Genomic DNA, 22,878 nt, shown 5'->3' with positions numbered 1-22,878 from the left:
AAATCATGCAGGGACTTTCCAGCAAAGCACAGAGACCAATTTCACCTGACCACCTCTGTCAAAGGAGAAGGAGATGCATAAATCCACTCCCTTTGGACCCAGTTGTGGGTTTTTGTTTGTTTGGAGGTTTTTTTTTTTACTGTTTTCTCTTTTCCCCCACATGGAGTCATCTCCAAGTGTAAAACTGCATCATTTTTGGTGAAGAATCTCAGAGTTTGCAGCAGGCAATGGAAAAGCAACAGGCTTTTGAAATGTTTGACTATAAAGCCCAAGCCTTTTATTTGGATTTGTTTCCAAATGTAAATATGTCATCCTGACAATCTAAGTGATCACAACTGTAAGCCACTCAAAAATTCACTTTCAAAAGCATTCTGTAAAGTTTTAGGAGAGAGAATTTGTCTGTTCCACAGCACCAAACACAGCTAAAGCCCCCATTCAAATCAGGACTGAAAATTACAAATTTCCAAAACATCACTTAAATGTTGTAAGCATCAGCTCTGGTGAACATTACAGGTGGAAGTAACCCAGATATTAATTTTTTCTACATGAAACAGGCACAGTGCAAAAACTGTCAAAACAACTGTTACTTTAAAGCAAGTTTCAGTCCACTGACTGATATTCAGTAATCATTTTAAGAGTGACAAATATATGGAGAGCTTCCATCAGAGGAAATCAGAAAAAATTATGAACTATCTTTATGACCCACCAATTAGTACAAGATTAAAATATACAAATCTCTTTGTTTAAATAGAAATAATCCATAAAGATAATATATAAACAACATTTCAGAATTTAAAGTACTTAAAATTTCTGTTAAATCACGTGGAGGGAAGGTTTGTTAACTGTAACACCCAACAGAAAATGTTTCAAACCATTTACAGAGTTCATGTATCAGAAAGGCTCAACTTGACATTAACCTGTTTAATTCATCTCCAGCAAGAATTTCAATGTCTGCCTGAAGAGGGAAAGTAACAGCACTGTAATTTATTTTATTCAACCCTTCAGAAATGATCACTGATTAAAGACACCAATCCAAGATACATGGAGGGGACTGATTTTCTAATTATGGGCGTTTTGCATTTACTCAAAACCATTTCTTAGAGCCTTAAGTGAAATTCTTGAAGAGTAATACACAGAAATTCGTCTCCTCATTATTTTGTCCAGATCTTTCAAATATGCTGAAGTATATAATAACTCCTATCAGAGAAACTTGAATGACTTACAGGAATAAAAGGGGACAGAAATTGAACACAGATTGCCACAAAAATGGAATAAATGTCTATTCTTCCTTTATACTTTTATAAAATACAAATTATCTTTAGCATATGAGCTATCAACATATATTAAAGCCAGCTTATGTCCTTTGTATGTTGGAGGGAATGAAAAATGCAGTGTTGAAGCAGATTTTTGTGGGCCCAGCAATGTCTGAAACCCCATCCTTACATCATTTCCTGTTTGAAAATGTTTTAAAATAGACAAAGACTTGAGTATTGAAGTCCTGAGAGAGAGACTCCACCTGAGCACACAGGGATGCCTGTCTGCATTCCAGAATACACAGCTTCCATGCTTTGCAAGAGAAAATATTGGATATAAAGCAGCAAATGGAGGAAGAGAACATTCTGGGACTCAGAACACAATGCTGAAGGAAGAAACAGCACTTACCTGATGTATGGTTCCATCAATTTCAACAGGAACGATGAAATCAGCATTGCTAATTGGCTAGAAAGAATGACAAGGAAATAATCAGCATTAAAAATAAGATGGTTAGATGGAAAATTTCAGGGGCATAAAAGGGAAGAGTACCAACTTCTGAGGAACAAGTCAATAATCATTACTGACTACACACATCCACTCTGTGTGTGCTCTTACACGAGTCAGAAGCTCACAGTTGTAATTCCAGATGCTGCACTTCCATTTTCTCTCCTATTTTTAAGCTTCATAAAATCCAGCACGCTTCACTGCTTGAATAACCCCCACTACCACTGAGTGTGCTCATCAGGAAAACATCTCTTTGGATAAACTCTTCCATCCAGTCTTTATGGATAAATGACCATCAAGAAAATCAACTGTACACTGCACACATTCTACTGGAGGTCATCAATTGGTGACTAAATTAAAAATAAACACAGTGATAAAAGTAATTCCTAATGGTCATATTTGAATCAGCAGCTGCAACAAGACTAAAGGTTTCTAAACATGCCAATACCAATCAACCTAATCACGTAAAATTGCATTTTAATTCCAAAGGGAAGAGTAGGCACACTCTGCCCAAGTCCTTGAATCTGTTTTTCCAGCCTGTCGAACACAACTTAATTCTCAAGACCTACTATGAAAACTGCTGGTCAAGTAAAATTGCCTTGGAAAGCAGCAAAGTGGCCTTGTGGACAGTTCAGGAGTGCATAATCTAACCTTGGCTAGACAGCAGGGGTAGCTGGGATCAGGCTGCTGCCAATGTTCACTGGTTCACGTGGACACCACACTTAGGTTCTGCTCATGCAGTGTGTCCATTCTGAAAAAACAGCCATGTAAACATACCTGGAGCTCATTCCATCCCCTGCAGCCTGGAAACGGCTGAGACAGAGCTGCCCAACACAGTTTAACATGACTGATACCAGCCAGTATCTTGTGTGGATACTGCCCAGCCTGGAAGTGGTATTAGCAAGCTAAAACTGGAAAACGTCTTCACTCAGCTCTGTGAGATTTGTACAGATGGTCCCACCTGCTTTCCTGGATCAGTCAGCAAGCTGATCTCAGGAACCACCAAGAAGATGCCCCTGGAGTATCTGTGGGACTGGAAACAGACTTTAAAGTCATTCAGGGGGGCAAAGGTGTGCCAAGAAAGCAGAGAAGTAGCTAAGGTGAAGTGATTTAAGAAGCAGATCACAAACTGGGGAGTCTAAACAGGTGCTCTGTGAAAAAATGGTGGGAAAAGAGGATCCTGCAGTATTAATCTGCCAGCAGCACTTTGATCCCACTCCCTGGATAAACCAGATTCTAATTCCCCTGTCAGACAACCTCCCTGCCAGGAGAGCAAAATGACCACAAAGAATTTATGTGGAGGGAAACACCCTTTCTCAGGAGAAAAGAAACAAAGAAGATGGTTTGATCTGACACCTGCAAGAGCTGGGTCTGAGGGCACAGGAGAGCCTACATGGAATCCTCTCATCCTGACCAGCCAGGATTGGCAACAGGTATCTTGCTGACCCCTGTGCTGATGTAACCTGAATAATTCCTCAAATATACACAGATCAATCTGTATTTTTCTTATCTGACACTGAGCAATTTCCCCTTTCTGCTCTGGAAAAAGACAGAGGGGAGGCTCCCATCTGTTCCCTGCATGAAGCCCCTCAGACAGAGAAGATACTGTGCAGCTCTAACAGCCACAGAGCAGCTACACAGAAGTTCTGATGCTTCACCTTAAAAAGAAACCCAAATGAATTGTCAAGAAGCCTCAGCCACCAGTTTTCCAGCTCCCTGCAGACTTTGAAGAGGCTTGCACACACTTGAAGGATTTATATATGCATGACTCCCTTCAGCAAGAGAAACACTGCAGCAGCAGCAGAAAAAGAATAGGTCACTGCAAGCTGATGGGGTTTTGAAATCCACTGATAAAACTACAGCTTTTAAAGAATTTAATCCTAACAGCAGCAACATCAGATGCCAGAGAAAACCACACTCAGTGTGAGCAACGCTGTTTTTTTCTAACAAATAAAACTCAGCTTCAGACTTTGTCAAACTACTCCCAATTTGCTTCCCCCACTTACACCTCAGGTATTATGTTGCTTTCTTGCTGGTACTGGTGATAAGGAAAGGAGCACAGACTGGAGGTTATGTGCTCCTCAGGGAGGGAAAAGAGGAGAAAAGTCTGCAGCAATTTGCTGGGTAAAGGTTTGTGGGCACATGAAGCACGTCTGTGCCTCCAGTGGGAAGCACAGAGACAGAGCCTGGAAGAAGGCAATGCATTTCCACTGAAAATCTTCATCTCACTAAGAACCTTTTCTATTAAAAAAACCCAAACTTTCAGCATTTTAAATGTTCTAAAGGTGTTTCAGTGCCAGTTTTGAATAGGACTACATTCCAGGCTTGCATGTGGTTTAATACATTTTATACAAAACCGTGTTTACATCTCCTTGATTTAGTAATTTATTATTTTTTTGCTTCTATTATTGTTTTATGATGGGAATGATAACTATCCTGTCTATCCATTCCTTTTTTACTCTTGCCAAAGAACCCCAAACTTTATTCCTTTAATATGCACCTAACATGAAAGACCAGTACCTCCTTAAAGCTTCACAAATATGCAGGGGCATAAAAAGATGAGAATTACCCTCCCTCAGATGTTGCTGCTTTCATAAAGAGCACTTTAAATATTCTGCCTCTCTGGTTGTGTCAAAAAAACATGTAATCTGCATTTGAAATATGAAGCCTATTTCATAACAGAATTACAAATTCTAAAGTATCAGGTGTTTTAAATAAAGCCTTTTGTGCTAAAACTCTCAAATTTATGTATGCTTTTCCAGCTTTTAAGTGGGGACCTACCTGGTTAGAGAAGATGTGTTTTAAAGGAAGAAAAATCCCCCAAATACCCTCAAACCCCTATAAAATAAAAATTGTAAAAGCAACTTGACTATCCAGGCAGAGCAGGGTGCACCCAGGTGTTCAAACCCCTGCTCTGCTGGAATGTATCATTAGTTTTGATGACAATTAATGGTCTTAATTCAGCTGAAGAACTTCTCTTCATGAAACAAAACCCAAACAGCATCACTGGACAGTGTCAGCCACTGAACAACTAAATTTATTTCCTCCAGCACTTTGTTTTCTCTAACACACCCCCAATCACAGAATTTCATATTGAAATAACACCATTGTCACCCCAAGACTCAAATTCTGCAGAAACTCCAACATCTGCCCAACTGTACTGACCTCACACAAAAACGGACCAGTTTTATTTCCCTCACACAAAACATTATTCAGTGCTCATCATCAAGCAGAAAACTCTTCTGGTTTTTCTTAAATATCTACCCAACATCATTTAAATACCTATTAAATATCATTTGAATGTGGGAGGATTAAAAGGAGCCTTCTAAGAAACACTCTGCAAATCTCAGTCCTACAAGAGAGATGTGCAACTGTGTCAACCATTAAGCATGCATTTCTTTAAAATGGTTTAAAAAAATAACTAATAACAACCTAAACTGAATCTCATCTTGTTTCAAAACCAGCAAAAAAAAATCACAGTACAAAATTACCCACAGCACTCAGAAAGCAATCTTGTATTTTTACCTTTCAGGTAACAATAAGCCTCACACTTCAATTTTATTATATAAATTAGACTTTTAAATTCAGCTTTCCCTTCTTGTTTTTGACTCTTGTTTAAATAGGAAGGCATGGCTCCTCCCTTCCCAATCCAGCTGTGGATTTTATCTCCCTGAAAAGTTCTCTAGAGCAAGCTCAGTCTGGCTACAGAAGACAAATATGGCACTGAGGCTTGGAGGTTCCTGTACACCACCAGAAATTATTCTGTACCATCAGGCCCAGCAAAGACAGAGGAAAAAAAGTCTTCATTTCAGTTTGAGGCATAGGAATATTTGTTCTAGTATTTCCATATAAGGTTTTCTTTAAGTCAATAAAGAGAGGCTGCTGCCAAATTCTAACCACAACATGAATTACAAGTTTGCATTTTAAATACTGGCAACGAACAAGTGAAGGATTAAAAAGTGGAGTCGATGCTTCCAGTGAAAAATGGAAGCAAGCACCTAGAAGGCAAGGGTGGTTAATCTGGTTTGGGAGTAGTAAGATAACATTATTAATTCTTATAAATTCTCCAATCAATGTATAAAACCAGCAGATGCTTTATCAGTATTAGATGTATAATCAGAAATGCTATCAGTATCCCAAGCCAATTTAGACTCTGTATTTCTGAAGTCTCCTAATTTCAACCCTTCTTAAACAACAGAAAAAACACCAGCACCTTCATTATTCAGCACATGCTGAACTCTGAAGGGTTACAGAAGCTGCTTCTTGAATATGACTGACTCACCATCAACAACTAAATGGTATTTGCTTCCCTGCTCTGAAAATGAAACACCTAAAAAACATTACTGTGATCAGGAGAGAAGCCTGACCTGGAAAAGAACATCCTCCAGGCAAGAGAGAAGAGCCCAAAATTTTTGGCACCCAAAATCTCCTGGTTTAAGGTACATCTAACCCAGCATAAAGCTCTGCTGATTTTCCATTCTCCTACAATAACTATGGCATCATTTAAACTGCAAAAACAAACCCCTATTTTCAAAGCAACAAATTTTGCACCTGTCCAAAACACTGGTCTCTCTGGTGGAATATTTAAAGCCATGAAGTCAATACCTATTCCAGGCCTTGCTGCAGTCAGGGCGATTTTCGCAAAAAAATAAAATAAATTCAAAAAAGCAATCTCTGTTGTTACTCCCCTGAGAGCTAACTTAGGATGAATAATCATAGGAGAGGCAATGAGGACTCCCAGGCAGAGGAGTTCAAGTGTTAAGAGGCTTAACAGTTCCTGCAGCATTCAGTGACAGATTCAAGCTGCAAGAGATCCCTTTTGAATTTACTTACCTTAAATGAACTGTGCACTAAAGTTTCATCTAAATCAATGACCACACACTTCTTCCCATAGTCTGATGCTGTCAGTTCTGGCAGGAGGTATTTAGCTGGTGGCTATACATAAAAAGAAAAGAGGAAGACAACAAAAAAAAAGAGTAAAACCTCTATGGAAGGGGCACCCTTTTGTCAACATTACTATTCTAGTAATTACTGGGAGCTGGAATACATGACTTGAAATCCAGTGATTTTCTGGGCTCATCCCAAGTTCATGTATGGATATGAATGGCTCATGCAATTGCAATACCCATACAGACTTTTCTTTTTTAAATTAGAGACTTGTTTAGAATGACCTCCCCAAAGCACTGGAAATTAAAATGGTAAAACACCACCACTATCTTAACAAAATAATCATAAAACCAGGATATTTGATACAACATCTTTTTCCAGTGGTTCTTTTCCCAATGCCTGATTTTGGTTGCTGTTATCCTATTACCAGTCAATGGCACTTGCAGCCATATCAGGCTGATGGAGATTTACACAAATCATTATTTCTGTTTGCCATGAAAAATGCTGAAACTGAGGCATCCACCCTGATGGAAGACAGCATTACTAATTTTATATTCCAGGACATGTCTTCACTTTTGTTTTTAACACTTAGGAGAGTGGGGATCAACTTCCATGCGAATTATGCTCCCAGTCAAGGTATTAAAACTGCAGTGAAGAATCTAAACTGGGCTCTTCTATAGCACACTGCCCTTACTAAAAATGGCACCAACTCCATGAATTGACCATTTTTCTGAAAGCAATGCACACAGTTTTTTTGATCATTTCCCACTTCAACACCCCAGTTTGCAATAGAAACATGTTGCTTTAGATTTTGGTACTGGATACTTTCTGGAATCACAGAAATGGGAGAGAATGCTTCCATTTGGAGCTGAAACACTGCTGCCACTAGGGGTTTTGGGTTTTTTTTATGAAAGAAAAGGATTAGCTTTATAGAAAAGCATCAGTAAGGAGAAGCTTAAGACAGAGAGGAAATTAAATTAATTTAGACTTGTATACACAACTCTAACTCCATTATTTTCCTATTTTTTTATCTGTTCACTGTCACTCTGGCAAGGATTCATCACTTATCATAGGTTTGTTTTTTTCAGTGGCCCTTTGCAGAGGTGCTGGCAGAGATCAGAGCCCACCCCTGTGCAGGCAGGGGGGACACAGGTGAGTCAGGGACACCCTCCAGCAGCCAGGACAGATCATCAACCACTGCTTGAATTCAAGTGTCACCCTGACAGATACTGGCCAATGATGCCTAATAAACTCTTAATTGAAGCACCTAACAAATCAGATTCTGGACTTAAGTGGTTTTAGCTAAAGCAGGAGTTCTTGGGGGATTTTTAGGAGCATTCACTGAAATTGATTAAGTTCCTTACAATTAACCTCGACAACAGTTCCCTCAGCCACCAAACTGGAAGCTGCCCTGTCTACAAACCACTTGTCTCAGTGCATTTCCTCTCAGCACATATCTGACAAGGACCTTCAAATTAAAACAGCTTCTGCCCAATGCCTGCAAAGGCTCCACTCATCACAGCCACCCAACCAGGCTGGAATTTATACAACACCCTGGCTAGGTTATGGACAGACCCACAGATGCTTCAGTTCCACCTCTGTTGGCAGCCAGGACCAGACCAAAATAATTTTGGTTTCTCCTTCCTATTCAAAGCCTAAAAGGTATTTAGCACCCCACTTCTGTTTTTCGTATTAAGAAGGATCCAAACTTGCAACCTAAATAAAGTAAAAGCTTACTGAAAGAAAAATATAACCCATTTAAAACCAGTAATCTTCAGAACCCATGATCAATACTTCTTGTCTTTGAAGATGAAAAAAGATAGGAACATCCCAAGAAACTTTAAACATACTTCTTTTTTAAAAAAATAATGGTTCAGTTTATTGTTGTACCCAAAACTCTTATCTCCTTTGAGTTTTTGACTACATTAATCTCCACAGGCAGTTCAAGGCCAGAAATTCCTACTGATATGTGAATTCCTTATCAAACTGAAAATATCTGTATCTATGAAAAATATATGGAACTATATATTCTTCCATATAAAAATGCATATATGAAAAATATGAGCACTGTCTTACCACAGATATCTTTTTTTTTTAGGTGCAAACTGTTTCCTGTGTCACCAAGAAAAGGATGGACACACACCAAGGAATACAAACTGCAAGAACTTTCATCTCTGAGAGCCCAGATTCCCTGAATGCACAGCGAGGTGACCTGCAACTGTGTTTTTCACCCACCTGCACCTCTGTTTTCTCAAAAGCAGTGGCTGGGAGAGGCACAATTCACCTGTGGTAGCCACACAGAGATTCTGGTTACTGCTGGAGTTCTCTCCCTCTTCAGCACTGCTTTAGGATTTCATGTGCAGTTATTACCTAACCTGATCTAACAAGGACACAACCAACTCTCCCACAAGCTTTGGCATCTTCAGTTCAATCTGATCTTGTTTCTTTAAGTTCAAACCTTTGAAGATCAGAATAAATGAATTTTCCATTTCACATATTGCAATTCTATTGACCTCAACTGTGAAAACATTCATCCTCTGATAATAGAGAGAAGGAAATTATTCTGAAGCTGAAGCCACTACAAGTTGTGAGGCTGCTAAATAGCTGGTGTAGGACTTGGGAGCAAGGGTGGCATTTTTGAGGCTTTTAGGAACTTGAAAGGATTTGTATGCAGAGTATCAGCCCATTTGTTTTGCTGTTCAAGCTTTCTGATCTAAAGTAATTTCCACCTGTCAAGGGCAGCAAAGCTTTTAGTCAGAAACAAGAATTACTCAACAGTATGTTTTAATCTTCTCACTAATGGAGACATACCCAAGGAGAGTTCTAAATACCAGATTTCCATCACAGTTAACAGTGAATAGTTATGGAAGTTTGACAATGTCTTTTATTTTTTTTTTACACACTTCACTTTAAAGACATCTGAGATGATTAAGAATATTTAATCGTGGCTAAAAGCAACTCAATATTTACTATGCAACACTCCCCGAAAGGCTTCCACAGAACTCAGCACAAAAATCACACTGGTTTGCTCTTCAATTCCAACAAGACACAAAACTGTATACAAGTTAAACTAGTCACTGTTTGGGATTTATGCATTCCAGCCAGGTCTCGTGGCTGATCAGCTCAACAGACCTTGTAGTGAAACGACTGCTGCACTGCTTCAGTCCCGTGGAAATAGTAAATTCCCTAAGAAAAAAACAAAAAAAAAGGGGATGGTGGAGGCAGGAGAACAGGACTTTTGGTTGAAGCATAAACAGCTGGTCAACACAAATCTTGCAGAAATTCACTGTATAGAACAACCATCAGCTTTCCTCCCTGTAGGCCTGTATTTCCCACAGAGACGGGTATCAGAATTAATAAGCTCTTGTTTTTCTCTCTCTCTACTGGCAGTGTTGTTAAGCCTAAGTGCAGCACATTAATTTACTGTTTGTGCCCTCTGCTCACACTTTGGGCTGCACTTGCAAGGCTTACAGCTTCTCCTAGCAGCTATGTGCAGAAATACTCTCACAGAAGAGGAATTACTCCTACTTAAAACACAGCTGCCAGAAGATGCCAGTTCCTCTTGTGGAGCAGGCAGCTCCCAAATTTCTTCTAGAAAAAGTTATAATAAGGATTTAGCTAATGTAGGTGAGGACAAGTGGGAAAAAACCCCAATATCCCTGTGCTAAGACTTAACTTCTGCAGGGAATCTGAGGGATAATTTTGATACCACTTGTTAACAGTGGAATTTTAAGCTGAACAGAAGTGGACACTCCAACTCATTTAAGAGTTTTTGAAAACATCTCATTTAAGATGTTGCATAAGCATGGCTTTGTATTTCCACTTATATTCAAAAGAATTCTATCTTCATTCAAAATAATATAAAATAGTGAAGCTGCTATGGGTCTACTTTAATTTGGGGGTTGGAAGGAGATAATTTTTTAAAGTTCCTTCCAACCCAAACCATTGTATGGTTTTATGATTTCTCTACCATATCCTTTCCAAACAAAGCTGAATAAAATCCATGAAAACACAGGCATCCTGAGCTACAGTTACATTTTTCATCAGGTCTATCAAAATCTGTCAACTGGGGATGGTTTGGGTCTGCCTTTTTAAAAGTTTTGTGTTTATTTCAGCCCTAAAAATAATTAATCTTGCAGCATAAAGAAAATAATTAATTATGCTGCTGTTTAACCTATGTTTTATCTGGAAACTGTTTTAAAATATGAGTTACAAACACAGAAAGTTCATATTTTAAAAAACTCCAAAGTAATGCTGTTTCTGTTTTCTGAAGCACCTAACCTGAAGCTGGAATATTTCTCGTTTAGCAGTCACCTTTATCAATAACCAAGCAAAAATTCATATTAAGTCAAGCTTTTTAATTCAGTGCAATTAATACAGGACAAATCTGATTGAGCAGAAGATCCATTTCACTGAACTGCACACATAAATGCAAATAAAAGCAATGCAAAACACACATAAAGCAATGGAAGCTTTCAAACAGGTGACCTCAGCACACTGCCAGGTTTAAGACACGATAAAAAGCACAATAAAGCTCCAGAAATCCTCATATTTTGACTGGAGGCTTCAGTTTGGAAGTGGGGAGTGGGCAGAGCACTTTTTAGGAGTCACTCAGGAAATCCCTGAACACTTGAACTGATGACATTTGCAGCCAGCCCTGTAGAAAGTAAACATCCACTGAACTGTGACCAAGCTCTGTGGCTGTTCAGAAGATTTTTCTCCTGGTTTGTACAAGACATTGCAGTTCTCACAGCCCCAGTTCTCATCCCTAGGTAGCAGAGAATCAAGAATTAATGGGTCAGAAACAGAAAATTAGAGATGTCTTGGGCTCCAGCACTCAGGACCAACACCCCTCCTAAGACCAGCAGAGCAACACTTCAATTTTAGGTGTTTTTCCTAACATAACCCTGCATTTTCCTTCCTAGCACTCCCTCCATGTGCAGCTCCCTTGTGCCTTTATTTAGATGATGACACAGTGCTGCTGGCTGGTCCCTGAGAGCCAGCAGCACTTTGATACTGGGCAGTAAATGTCACACCAGTGCCTGACAACACTCCCCTGTCCTGCTGCAAGAAGAAGCATCAGATGGCGCTGGAAAAGGGGAAGGAGTGTTTAAAGTCACCTGCTTGCTCACAACTCTACATCATCACTGCAGGGATATGTTGATTTTGCTGCCTTTTTAGTGCTGGGAATATATGATTGAAAAATTACAGTTGAGCTTAAAAAAAAAAAAAAAAGGAGGAAAAAAAAAAATATCCCTTCTTGAATTATTCATTTTCCTACCACTGTCCAAATCTAACAGAGCACTGCTTTAACATTGCAAAGACAATGTTCTAACAAAGCATCTGATTTAATTTCTGTACCTGTCAAAGCTCTACTCATTTATCCTTCCAAGATTTTGTTCTGTTTGAATTCTTGTTCTGTTTGTACCTACAGTCACTCTTGGGAAAGGTTTTTATTCCAGGTCAGAGCACAGCCAGAACATGTTTCATGTTCAAATAATTCCTAGTGGAGCAACTACAGTCACCTAACAAAATTTGGCAGGTATGTAAAAAAGAAAAGTAGTTTGGAAATCAGTATTTTCTGATTTACATTTGAGGTTTTTCTATTCCTAGACTTGCAGAAATACAAATCACATGCATGTCCATGCCTGACTGCATACACACCATGCATGAGCCATACCAGAAATAACAGATAAGCAATGAAGAGGAATTTCCAACAGCTCTCAAATGCAAGAGAAGCTGTTGGAAGAGGGAAGATGTGCACAGCCACAGGGATCTCCTGGCACTGTTGCACTGCAGCACAGACAGGGGGATTCTTACAGGAGGTTTTGGAATGCTGGGCTACGTGAGAAGGAAGGGAAAGAAGAAAAAGAATGGCATCTTGGGGAATATCCAGGCCTTTAAAAGCTACCAAATATCTCAAACAAGAGGGCTGGGTCATTATCTCCACACATCAGCCACTGCTGTTTTCTGGGAAACTCTGCAATGATGAAGTATTGTAAACAGCAAAGGAGCTCAAAAGAGAAAAGAAAAAAAAAAGTATTTTCAGCTTTACAAAGCCTAAGCCTTCATCCTTGTGAAAAAAGAGCAGATTTTTGACCAAAAAAGGTTAAAACTAATTAAATTAAAAGCTTCAGTTTGAAGGACTTGGGGTTTTTTTCTGCCTTTTATTTAGCTTTGAAAAATAATTCAGATGCCAAACAGCATTCCAAGTTTAATCCAGGGAAGATAAACAGAAATATTAAGGCCCATAAAGCAGCAGCTGATACCAAGAGCATCATCTCAAACAAGAGCAGTAATGAGCAGCAGTCAGTGTGCTCTGTTTTCTTAACGTGACTTATTTCAAATAAATTATGCAGTTGCCAACTCTTCTTTTCAACTGGAATATAGGGGGAAATGAGAGGAAAAGGTTTTTGTAATTGTGTCTCACATAATGATGATGAGTCACCTTTTGCCTCTATTAAAAGAAATAGTTTTCAGACTACCTCATGTGTTTTCAAAATGCTAAAAATTCAGAAGAAACCCAGATAAAACCCAAACTCTTCTTTCAGTCCCTGCAGAAGACATGCAGTTCAATTCACCTCTGGGGATACAACATTACAGACAGAACATAAAATCCTTTTGTTAACATGCAACACAAAACAGACCTGTTAGACTGCAACATAAAATGAATCAAAGCAAAAGTCATGAAAATTATTAAAAGAAAATGGGATAAAAATACATACACTTGGTATAGGCATGACCTGCATCTGGTCACCCTGGGGAAAAAGAAAAAAAAATCACTGTAAGGGTAATGGCTTTTAAAGGGAAGAACAAAGGTCTGGAGCAGTAAATGTAGCACTCAAACATTTTAAACCAAAAGTTCAAAGTATTCGAGAAACCAGGGTAAAAAAAAAAAAATAAAAACAGGATTTTGCATTTTAGTTGCTGAAATGATCTGTTAGTATATTGGCATTTATGATTTTTAGGAGACTGGACTGATAAAACCCATGCTATGATTAATAAGAGATGACAATAAGGAAATACCTGTATTTACTGGAACTTTTTCAGCTTTAAGATCTACTAATGGGTATATTTGTCAATTTTCAGTGCAGCAGAAGAGGCTGAGCCAGAGCATGGCAGAGGGCAGAACTCCTTGAACCCAACTTCACTTGAGACAACTGACTTGAAAAAAACAGCATTTTCACTTAGGCAACAGCAAAATGTCTGAGAAAGACATGATGATGTTAAATTAATCCAAGGAATCCCACTTTATCCATCCAGCAGTGCCAGTGCTGTTCCCATGGCCTCACTTTTGCACCACACTTGGGAGAATGCAGGAAATTCTTGGCCAACCTGATCTTTCCTTCTCATCCTTGGACATCCAGAAACAAAGACAGCTCCAAAATGGACAAAGCCTGGCTCAAATGGGTAACACTCACTCAGCTCAAACTCTCATGTAAATGTGTAAGGTATTTTTGAAGCTGGAACTCTATTTTCTCATCTATCTAATCCTTCAAAAACAACTTTAGTTCCTCGTGAGCACAGCACATAAAATAAATAAATAAAAAAAAAAAGGAAGCTGATCATTCTAGCATAGATGTTGCTTGGGTAGATGATTTTATTCTTTAATATTTGGACAACACAGGCTCTGATCTCCAGCAGAGAAACTATTGAAAGGGCTGTTTTCAACACTAGAACAGCCTCTTCCAGCTGAAGAAGCCTCCTGCTTATTTGTTTTCAAGTCTACCAGTGTTGACAAATCACTGTCAAACAGAAATAACTCTGTATTATTTTTTAAGTGCTCTTTTTTAGTGCTGCTCAGCAGATTTTTTTTACTGAAGTTTGCCCAAAATCCTGAGAAGCTGAAGGAGTAACTAGAGAACAATAACTACCATGAACTATCAAAAACTTGGCACTAGTAAAAAGTACCTGATTTCTAGAAAAACACACACAGAAAAGTTGGTAAGAATACAAGCTTTCCTCAGGGAAATAGCAATAAGAATAGAAAAAAAATGTAATTTGGTATATTAATGTCCTGTTAGTGGAACTGGCTTTCAAGGGAACCCAAAACCAAAGCTGCTAAAGGACTTGTATTACTGTTTGCCTAATTTTTCTCTAAGAATTTCTTAAATTTTTTTTTTTTTTTTTTTAAGTGGAAACAAGCAAATTTCTTAAGAGGAACCCTGGAAATACCTATGCAAAAATCAAAACAGTAGTAAGAGAGATGAGAACAGGAAAAACAATCAGAAAGAAGTGCAACAGTCTGCTGGGAAAGCAAAAGTGTTCATGAACAGGCAAATGCTTCTTAAAAACAAGCCTGCTCTGGGAAACTTCTTACAAGGTCCTGCCTCATTTCCTAATGCCTTGGAACAGGAAGGGAAATGGGTCATAACAGCAGAGCTTGAAAGAGATGACAGATGACCACATTTGTTGAAGGCTTTCCACGAGCTCCTGATGTTGGTAGCAGAACAAAGCCGTTCCTAGAATGCCAAAATTTCCCTATTGTATCCCTAAGACAATCCAGGAACTGATTTGTCCCCAGCCACTGAAATAAGTTTGGGTTTTTTTTTTTCCCATGGGTTTTATTTTTTCCATGCTATATACAGATGGAATGATAAATCCTATCTTTTCCTTTAGCTGCATAATTTTTAGTTTGAAACAACAATTTCCAGCACTGTGTTCCTCACTTACCCTGTCTATGGTCATGTGTGGCCTCAATGAGCACCAAATGACAGACCACAATATTTTGCTTTTTCCCATAACAGTCTGTATTGCAAGATAAAGAAGCTGTTTCACTTTAGAGAAGAAGCTGACCAAAATAACTGATTTATCCTATTAGTTTCTTTAGCACAAAGCCTGCTCTGTAGACCATGACAGGTTCTTTTAAAAACAGTAGCACAGTTATCATTTGACCCTTAAGTGATTTGACAAACTCTCAAGCTGTCTCTTAATAAAGAAGACTTTTTGGGAGGCAAAGAAGGTCAGAATGAGTGGGTAAAGAGAAGAACCTCAGCACTCCCCACAGCTCCTGAAAGGTGGCTGTGCTCAGGCGGGGTTGGGCTCTTTCTCCAGGCAACATTGACAGAACCAGAGCACACAGCCTCAAGCTACACTAAGGGAAATATAAGTTGGATATTGGGAAAAGTTTTTTACAGAAAGGGTGATAAATTTCTGGAATGGCTGCCCGGGGAGGTGGAGGAATCACCATCCCTGGATGTGTTTAACAAAGCCTGGATGTGGCACTGGGTGCCAGGGTTGAGTTGAGGTGTTGGGGCTGGGTTGGACTCGACGATCTCGAAGGTCTCTTCCAACCTGGTCATTCTGGGAATTGGTATGGAGAGGATATTTTGTTTTCTAAACACACCTTCCGCACCACATCTTGATGGTGACCAACAGAACCAAACACGAGGAATTTTCTTGCTCTGATCAGAGAAGATTAAGCAGGAGACAAAGCACAATGATTGACATCAATCTCAGCTATCTGCCTCCACACTGGAGAGGGATTTCCACCTCTGCTCAGAAAGTCTGTCATTAATGATGTCCTCATCACAGAGCCCACACTCCTGCTGCTCCTCAAGGTCTTCAGCATCAAGCAGATGCTACTTTGACCTCAAGAATGTGCTCCCTACAAGCTGTTCTCCTCATTTTGCTGGCCCATATTCACGTGGGACAGAGAGGAGATCCTCTCCCCTGTGCTGTGTTATAAATAGAGATCCCTGAAGCGGGGAAGAGTGTTGGAGACATGACCACAGGGTATCCAGACAGCTTTCCAAGATCACCTGGAACATGATGGCATCATGCAGTGGGGAGAAGGAACCACAACTTTTGGAGTGAGGTGGAAATTCAGTGATAGGAAAAGCAGAGGGAGCAGCTGCTGCCCCCATAAAAATCCTCCTAATTCTGCCTTCTTCCCTGGTGCGTGTGGATCTAGAGCTTCTCCTCTAACCCAGCAAGTATAAAAATCCCTTTCCTCACTCATGCTTCATCTCATTAACTGGAGCCATCTGCCTGATCTGGATCTTGCTGTGAAACAAAAGCAAGGATGACTGCAGTGGAAGTGGGTTGGGAGTGAAATGGCAAAGTGCCCACAGACTTGTCAGAGCTCCCTCATCCACCACAACTGAAAGCAAAGGGAAAAAAGAGTTTGTATCTTGCTTTTCTCACCTTTCTCTATGTGGAGTCCCCCTTCAAGTGTGAATGAATGAAATCTGTATCCACAAACATCTCAAAAGTCAGGTAACAAACTTATCCAGAAGAAAAAACTTACATGCAGGAAACACAAAAATTGAGTGAAGTTGCTAAATGAAGAATGGAAACTGAGATTTGAATTTATCCCAAAGGAAACAAAACACAATTCTCTCTCCCAACATTCTAAAGAAAAAAAAAAAAAAAGTGGCTGGAAGGTGTTAGGGAGCTGCCTGCTGCAGAGGAGGCAAGAAAAAATTATAAAGGAGTTCATGAAGCTGAATATTTTGTGCTCCCAGTGACACATCTGGCTCAGCATCCGAGCTGCAGGCAGGCTGACATACCCACAGATCACATCTTACAATGCATCTTCTGCTGTGCTGAATAGCTGCTGCATTTGGAGGAAAACAAATATGCCACAGTTTCAGTAAATACAAGTTATTATTGAAAAAAATGTTGTATTGAAACTTTAAGAGACAGAATGAACCATTCATTACCAGTATTAGAGTCACACTTGGACAAGCAGCTGCTCTGTGAGTAGAAGGTTTAAAAGAGAACTCAATACTTTAAAGAAGTTTTTGGGCTTTTTTTTTTTTCCCACTTACAGAATAAAATTCAGCACTGAAAGGAACTGTTTAACCAAAACCATGCTCAATTTGGTGTTTCTTTCAACCCCATGAAGTGACAGAACACTTGACATCTCAAGCCCCATCAAGTCACATCATGAAGCACTGATTTCATTTTTTTTCTACTAGAGCCAAATAATAACAACAAGAAGGTCTCACACATCACAATTACTCTGGACAAAATTTCAGTTCTGTGTTTTCAACTACTTCATAAAATACCCTTTCCCCACTTTCCCTCCTTTTGAACAGGGCAGCATTTACAAAAATCAAGATTTCTAATTAGAAGGAAGTTAGCTCATCACATCAGCCTTAGAATGTTCCAGAAGCAACACAGAATGCTGAATTCCAGTGAAACCAGCAGAAGTTTCCCCCATTCCTTTCCTTCCTCTGAAGTCTTTATCACCAGTTTTCATGTATGAACTCCAATGAACAGCAAAGACATAAGGAAACTACCTACAAGACATTTTATACACATTTCTAGTGGCAACTGCTTGACATCATTGTGCAATTTTCCTTGTCCATTTTTTAAGGAAAGGGTCACAACATATGAACTGACTGGGCCCGGTGAGAAGTGAACAGTGATGTGATAAATAATTAATAAAGCATAAAACAGAGAGCAAATTTAACTAAGTGACCCTCTGAGCAGCAGCTTAACATAATTTAAACAATTCCTACCTGGCAGTGAAGCTAACGCAAAAAAAAAAAAAAAAAAAAAAAAAAAAAAGGAGAGCTTTAATGAAATAGCAGAGGAATTTAAGCAGTGGCTTGTCAGGTTTCATTTTCTTTCCTGACAGGCAATTTTATCATTCCTGGACATTTCATTTCACCAATTTAGAATCCAAGGCCCACTGGTGCTTCCTCCACCTTATTTATTTCTGAATCTAGACAAGATGCTCAGTGTAACTCCACTAAATTCAAGCAGCTTGCACAGATCTGTAACAGCTCTCTTGGTAAAAATCACCAGTCCAAAAGTGTAACAATATTCAAAAGTCTTCAATGCTCTTTTGATCTTAGAAGGTTTTCCTACTTACACTATGTTAACACTCAAAATAAAAACAGTATAAACACATATAGAGCTTATTAATCTTTAACACAGTGTTTAAAATAGCAATGTCACAGACTTATTTTACCTCAAGAACCACCTGAAAGTTCAGCTTTATTGATTTCTTCTAAAAAGATATGAATATCTGAGTGCCTTTCATTCAGTTGAAGAAAACACTCTTTAATTGAATTATATTCAATATATTCTTTGAAATGTTTTAAATTGTGTACATTTTGATCTGGCCGTTTTAGGAATGCTGTGATTTGTGTCCTGGTCTTGTGTACAAGTATTGCACAACTCCAGAACTGCTCATGAGGCAGCACAGAGTGAGGATGAAAACTTGTGTGAACACTCATGCAATCTCTCAAGGCATAACACACATTTAGAAAATAATTGTTTTGCAAAATGCAATCTGGACATTACTGACTTCAGACCATTTTAACTCATGTTTTTCTACAGAAAAAACAAACTTGGTTTTATGTTTTAGTTTCTACTGAAGTCCCATTTTCTCTCAGCTGTAGTTCTGCCAGTTGCCTCACTCCTTCCTCCTTTCCATTCCCCAGCATAGTGGAAAGGAAATTTTAGTAGCTTCCCATCCCTTTCTTTCCTCAGATGAACGTGTGCATACCCCTTACACACTCCTCAGCCTTCCCTTCAGCACATCCAGGCTAGATTTTCCTCCTTTCACTCAAAATGTCCCTTGGCTAGCAGAAGAAGTCTAAAAATATATGTACAATCCCTCCTCTTGGCAGGATTTTCAGTGCAATTTACCTCTGTGAGAGCAGTTTCAGCAGGAACTGTTACAGTTCAGACTTTACCTCCACACAGAAATCTCCATCACTTTCATCTGCTCTCCTTCCCTCTCTCCCACCAAACAGTTCCTTACTCTTACTCTTGAGCTTTTTAGAATTCAAACACAAGCAGCAGAATTCAAGCCAGAATAAAATGGCCTGGACAAGGGAAGGAAGGAATCAGCTGCATCAGACATGAAAAATTGTGTGAAAAGCAGAAGGATAAAGAACCCATAGAGAGATCTCCATTTCTGCAATTATTCTCCATCATAGATTCACCTGTATTTGCAATCTCAGAGTACTGGAAACTGTATGGAAAACTTGGCATTCCTATGTTTGCCATATTGAACTGAAATTCTTCAGATCATAACACAAATGCTCTCAGTGTTATCAGATTTATAAAGAAGAAATTTGTGTTGCATTGTTTGTATTCTATCTGTATTTGCACCTAAAATCTCCATCCATTCATTTGACTCATTAGACAAAACTTATTAACCTGGAAAAATGCCTAAAAGTTGCTATCCCTGGACTCAGTATGTATTGAATGTATGTGGACTGCTTAGAAAAAAAAAAGTCTAAATAATAATGGCTCTTTTGATTTGATTTTGTGTCACTGAAATTTTATGAGACAACTCCATTTATTTAGTATCTTAGGTTTTAAATGTTGGTTGTTTACAAAATGTAAAGTGCCAACATCCACAACAGAAATATTAGTTTTATATTACAGATTAATAGACAGTATTAGCAATCCACCATCAAGCCAGTAATTTTTTTTTTTCTGTACCTCACAGCTGTTCCCCATGAGCGAAATTTGTTAGGACAAACCTCTGGAAGCAGAATTAATCCTTGCTTACAAAACACCCACATGACAGCAAAGTAAGACAAAATCCTGACCTTCTGAAGTCCTCCATTCTCCTCCACCAAAGGAGGCAGAGCACTGGTGCTGTTGGTGGATGGTGGCTCGACATTGTAGTCACGAAAGCAGCAGAATAAGGTGCTAAAGATACTTCGACTCCTCTGCTTCTTCAAGCTGATATTACATTGGGACACTGGGGGAAAAAAAACACACAGCAGAAATATAAATTCATGTGGTACAGACCTGGTTTTCCAGATTACAACTACTGAACTGAAGATGTAGGATTTCTACACCCAGAAATCTTTATCAAGTCTTAAGATTACTGTGATTTTCCAGCATATTGAGACTGCTTTTCTTCTTTTTTCAACACATTTCTTCCCTTGCCAGACTCACAGTGACATCCTGGAACTCTGCAAAATCACACTGAGACAACACAGAGTGTTTTCCCAGTAATATCCAAGGTGGATACTGTAATTACACCAAGTAACTCGCTGCTAAAATTAATCTCTGTACCGAGGAAGCAAAGAGGTCTAAGAACCAGAGATGCTCTAAACTCCTACTGTGGTGTTTCTACTCAACTACACAATGGGTGGAACACTCAGAAGTCCTGAAGTCCTGCAAGGGTCAATCTCTGAGGTATTTCTAAGTTTCCTCTGTTACTGTGTGACAGCACTGCTGAAGGACAGAAGAAACAACACAGAGGCTGCAGGAACAAGGGTGGTACTAAAGAAACAGAAGCTTTGGCCTTGACTTTCAACTTGTTGCTGGGCAGCGAGGGAAGAGAGGAGTGACCGTCCCCATGTGAGCTCTGCTGTCCCACATACCCGATGGTTCAGGGTGGGGACAGATGGAGGTGGCACAGGGCTTGGGGTGTTCCAGAGTGGGTCCATCAGGTGGAGAAAACGGAGCCTCAAGACCAGCTTGGGAGGGCGAACAGAAGGTTTTATACAGAAAGTCAGGAGGAGGGGTGTAGGAACAATATCCAATGAGGGTAGAACTGGGGAGGGGTGTAAACTGGGACTGACAGATCATAAAGCTAACAGGGGAAATAGGGGAGTGGAATAACACAAAGTAACAAACAGGGTGTTGAGTGTAACTAAATGGACAGGGAACACTCTGGAAGAAGGGGAGGGGACTACAAGGAGTGACAGGGAATGTTCTAGGGAAATGGAGGATTGACATTTTGGAGGGGAGGAGTTAGGGAAGAGCTTGGGAAGATTGACAACTGGGGAGGGGAGGAGATTAGGGAGGAGGGAAATGAACAAACATTGAACAAATATCAATTTAAGGCAAAACCACACCACCACACTTGCTTATTGGTCTACCAGGATAAAAAGAACCTTAAAGTGGTAAAAAATTACATACAGCTGAATGAAAGCAAGTGTAGACTTTTTAAAGAATGAAAACTGTAGTTGAAAGCAATAGTTTTGAGAAAAGAAATGCATGTAAGACATCTAGGGATGCCCCTAAGAAAAAAACTCCTGAATACACATTAAAATAAAAAAAGAATAAAACAGAAGACTTGGAGAAAAGTTTTAGAATGTTTTAAGCAATACTTCATTTGTTCTCCAAATATTTTAATGATCTATTATCATACTTGTAGGTAATGTTTATTTAGAAGTATTTATTTCCTACTTTGGGTAGGAAATCATCCGCTCACATCCCAAAGTTAGAGGGCAAGTGAAATTCTTAGTAAGTCCCATCATTTCCATATTTGCCAAAATACTTTTCCACTTTAGGGCAGTGAGCACTGCCCAGGTTCAGTTATTAATTGCTATTATGAGCAAAGTGTACCAAGATCCAAAAGTAAATGTGTTTTACAGACTTTCACCAATTTAAAAAGTGCTTCCATAACAGGATGAAGTCAGAACTGTGCAGAGATTTGTGTGCTTATTGAAGTGTTTCATTACTTTACAAAACATCTGTAAACTGAAACCAATCCAGCACCACTTATCAATATTCCAGCCAAACAGAAAACACATAAAGAACTCTGGCCACCAGTGCTACAAGTTATAGTAAAAGACTAATTCTCAAAATGTCATATTCTGTTTGCAACAACATGGTTTCAGAAATCCCCAAAGGATACTCGGGCAGTTGGGAAGGACATTTTCAAAACACTCAGGAAAAAATGGTATTGCAAGCACAAGCAAGTTAGTTGCAATACAATCCTGGCAAGGAGAACTCCTTTCCGACATTAAAAATTGAAATATGCTGAAATTAGAACGGGAAGAACAATGCTGTGTGTCCTGCTGCCTGCAGCTGCTGCCACAGAAACCTTGCTAATAATTTCTGGTTTGTTTTCAGCCTCTACTTAAAAATATGAGGGCAAATTATCTCATTTGAATGTAGGTATCAATTACAGCAGGGTGCTTAAATTCCTAACTCACCACCTCAGCTGCACAACAGATCAACAGGAACACCAAAACCACTCCACAACTAATACTTGTATCATCTCTACTTACTACAGAATGGGATAATAAATTGCCTAAATAAACATTCAAAAATCTCTAGATAAAAAATACTGATTGATCCAAACCATCTAAGAATAATTGGATCAAATCATACATTTGAAATCTGGCCACTCCCTTTCACTTACTTAAATATTTTACTAGGGAAACATTCCTTCATGTTGGTGTTTAGTCTTGACAATTCTGCCATTCATAACACAGTGGTGTTTCAAATAGGTCTTTCCACTAATTTACATGTTATTTTAACAGGATTTTCTTTAATAAGCTATTATAGAGGTTACAC

General features: G+C 39.1%; 1 protein-coding gene across 10 annotated transcripts in view; it reads right to left on the bottom strand.

The window, feature by feature from the left end:
- Positions 1 to 22,878, bottom strand: part of CTDSPL (CTD small phosphatase like) — an 80,651-nt gene that overhangs the window by 14,164 nt on the left and 43,609 nt on the right. For 5 of the 10 annotated variants that reach the window (XM_012571355.5, XM_072925276.1, XM_072925279.1 and 2 more), the window contains exons 2-6: positions 20,166 to 20,320; positions 13,371 to 13,403; positions 9,778 to 9,831; positions 6,592 to 6,693; positions 1,663 to 1,719 (exon numbers count right to left, since the gene is read on the bottom strand). In XM_012571355.5, the coding sequence (XP_012426809.1) occupies positions 1,663 to 1,719; positions 6,592 to 6,693; positions 9,778 to 9,831; positions 13,371 to 13,403; positions 20,166 to 20,320 (401 nt within the window). The remainder of the gene's footprint in view (positions 1 to 1,662; positions 1,720 to 6,591; positions 6,694 to 9,777; positions 9,832 to 13,370; positions 13,404 to 20,165; positions 20,321 to 22,878) is intronic. The other 5 variants (XM_002196455.7, XM_041714333.2, XM_002196463.7 and 2 more) reach the window with 3 other exon arrangements.

This window comes from Taeniopygia guttata, chromosome 2 (assembly GCF_048771995.1).
Source record: "Taeniopygia guttata chromosome 2, bTaeGut7.mat, whole genome shotgun sequence".
Lineage (NCBI taxonomy): Eukaryota > Metazoa > Chordata > Aves > Passeriformes > Estrildidae > Taeniopygia > Taeniopygia guttata.
The sequence above is the reverse complement of the archived record's forward strand: the minus strand, read 5'-3'. Positions and strand labels throughout refer to the sequence as shown.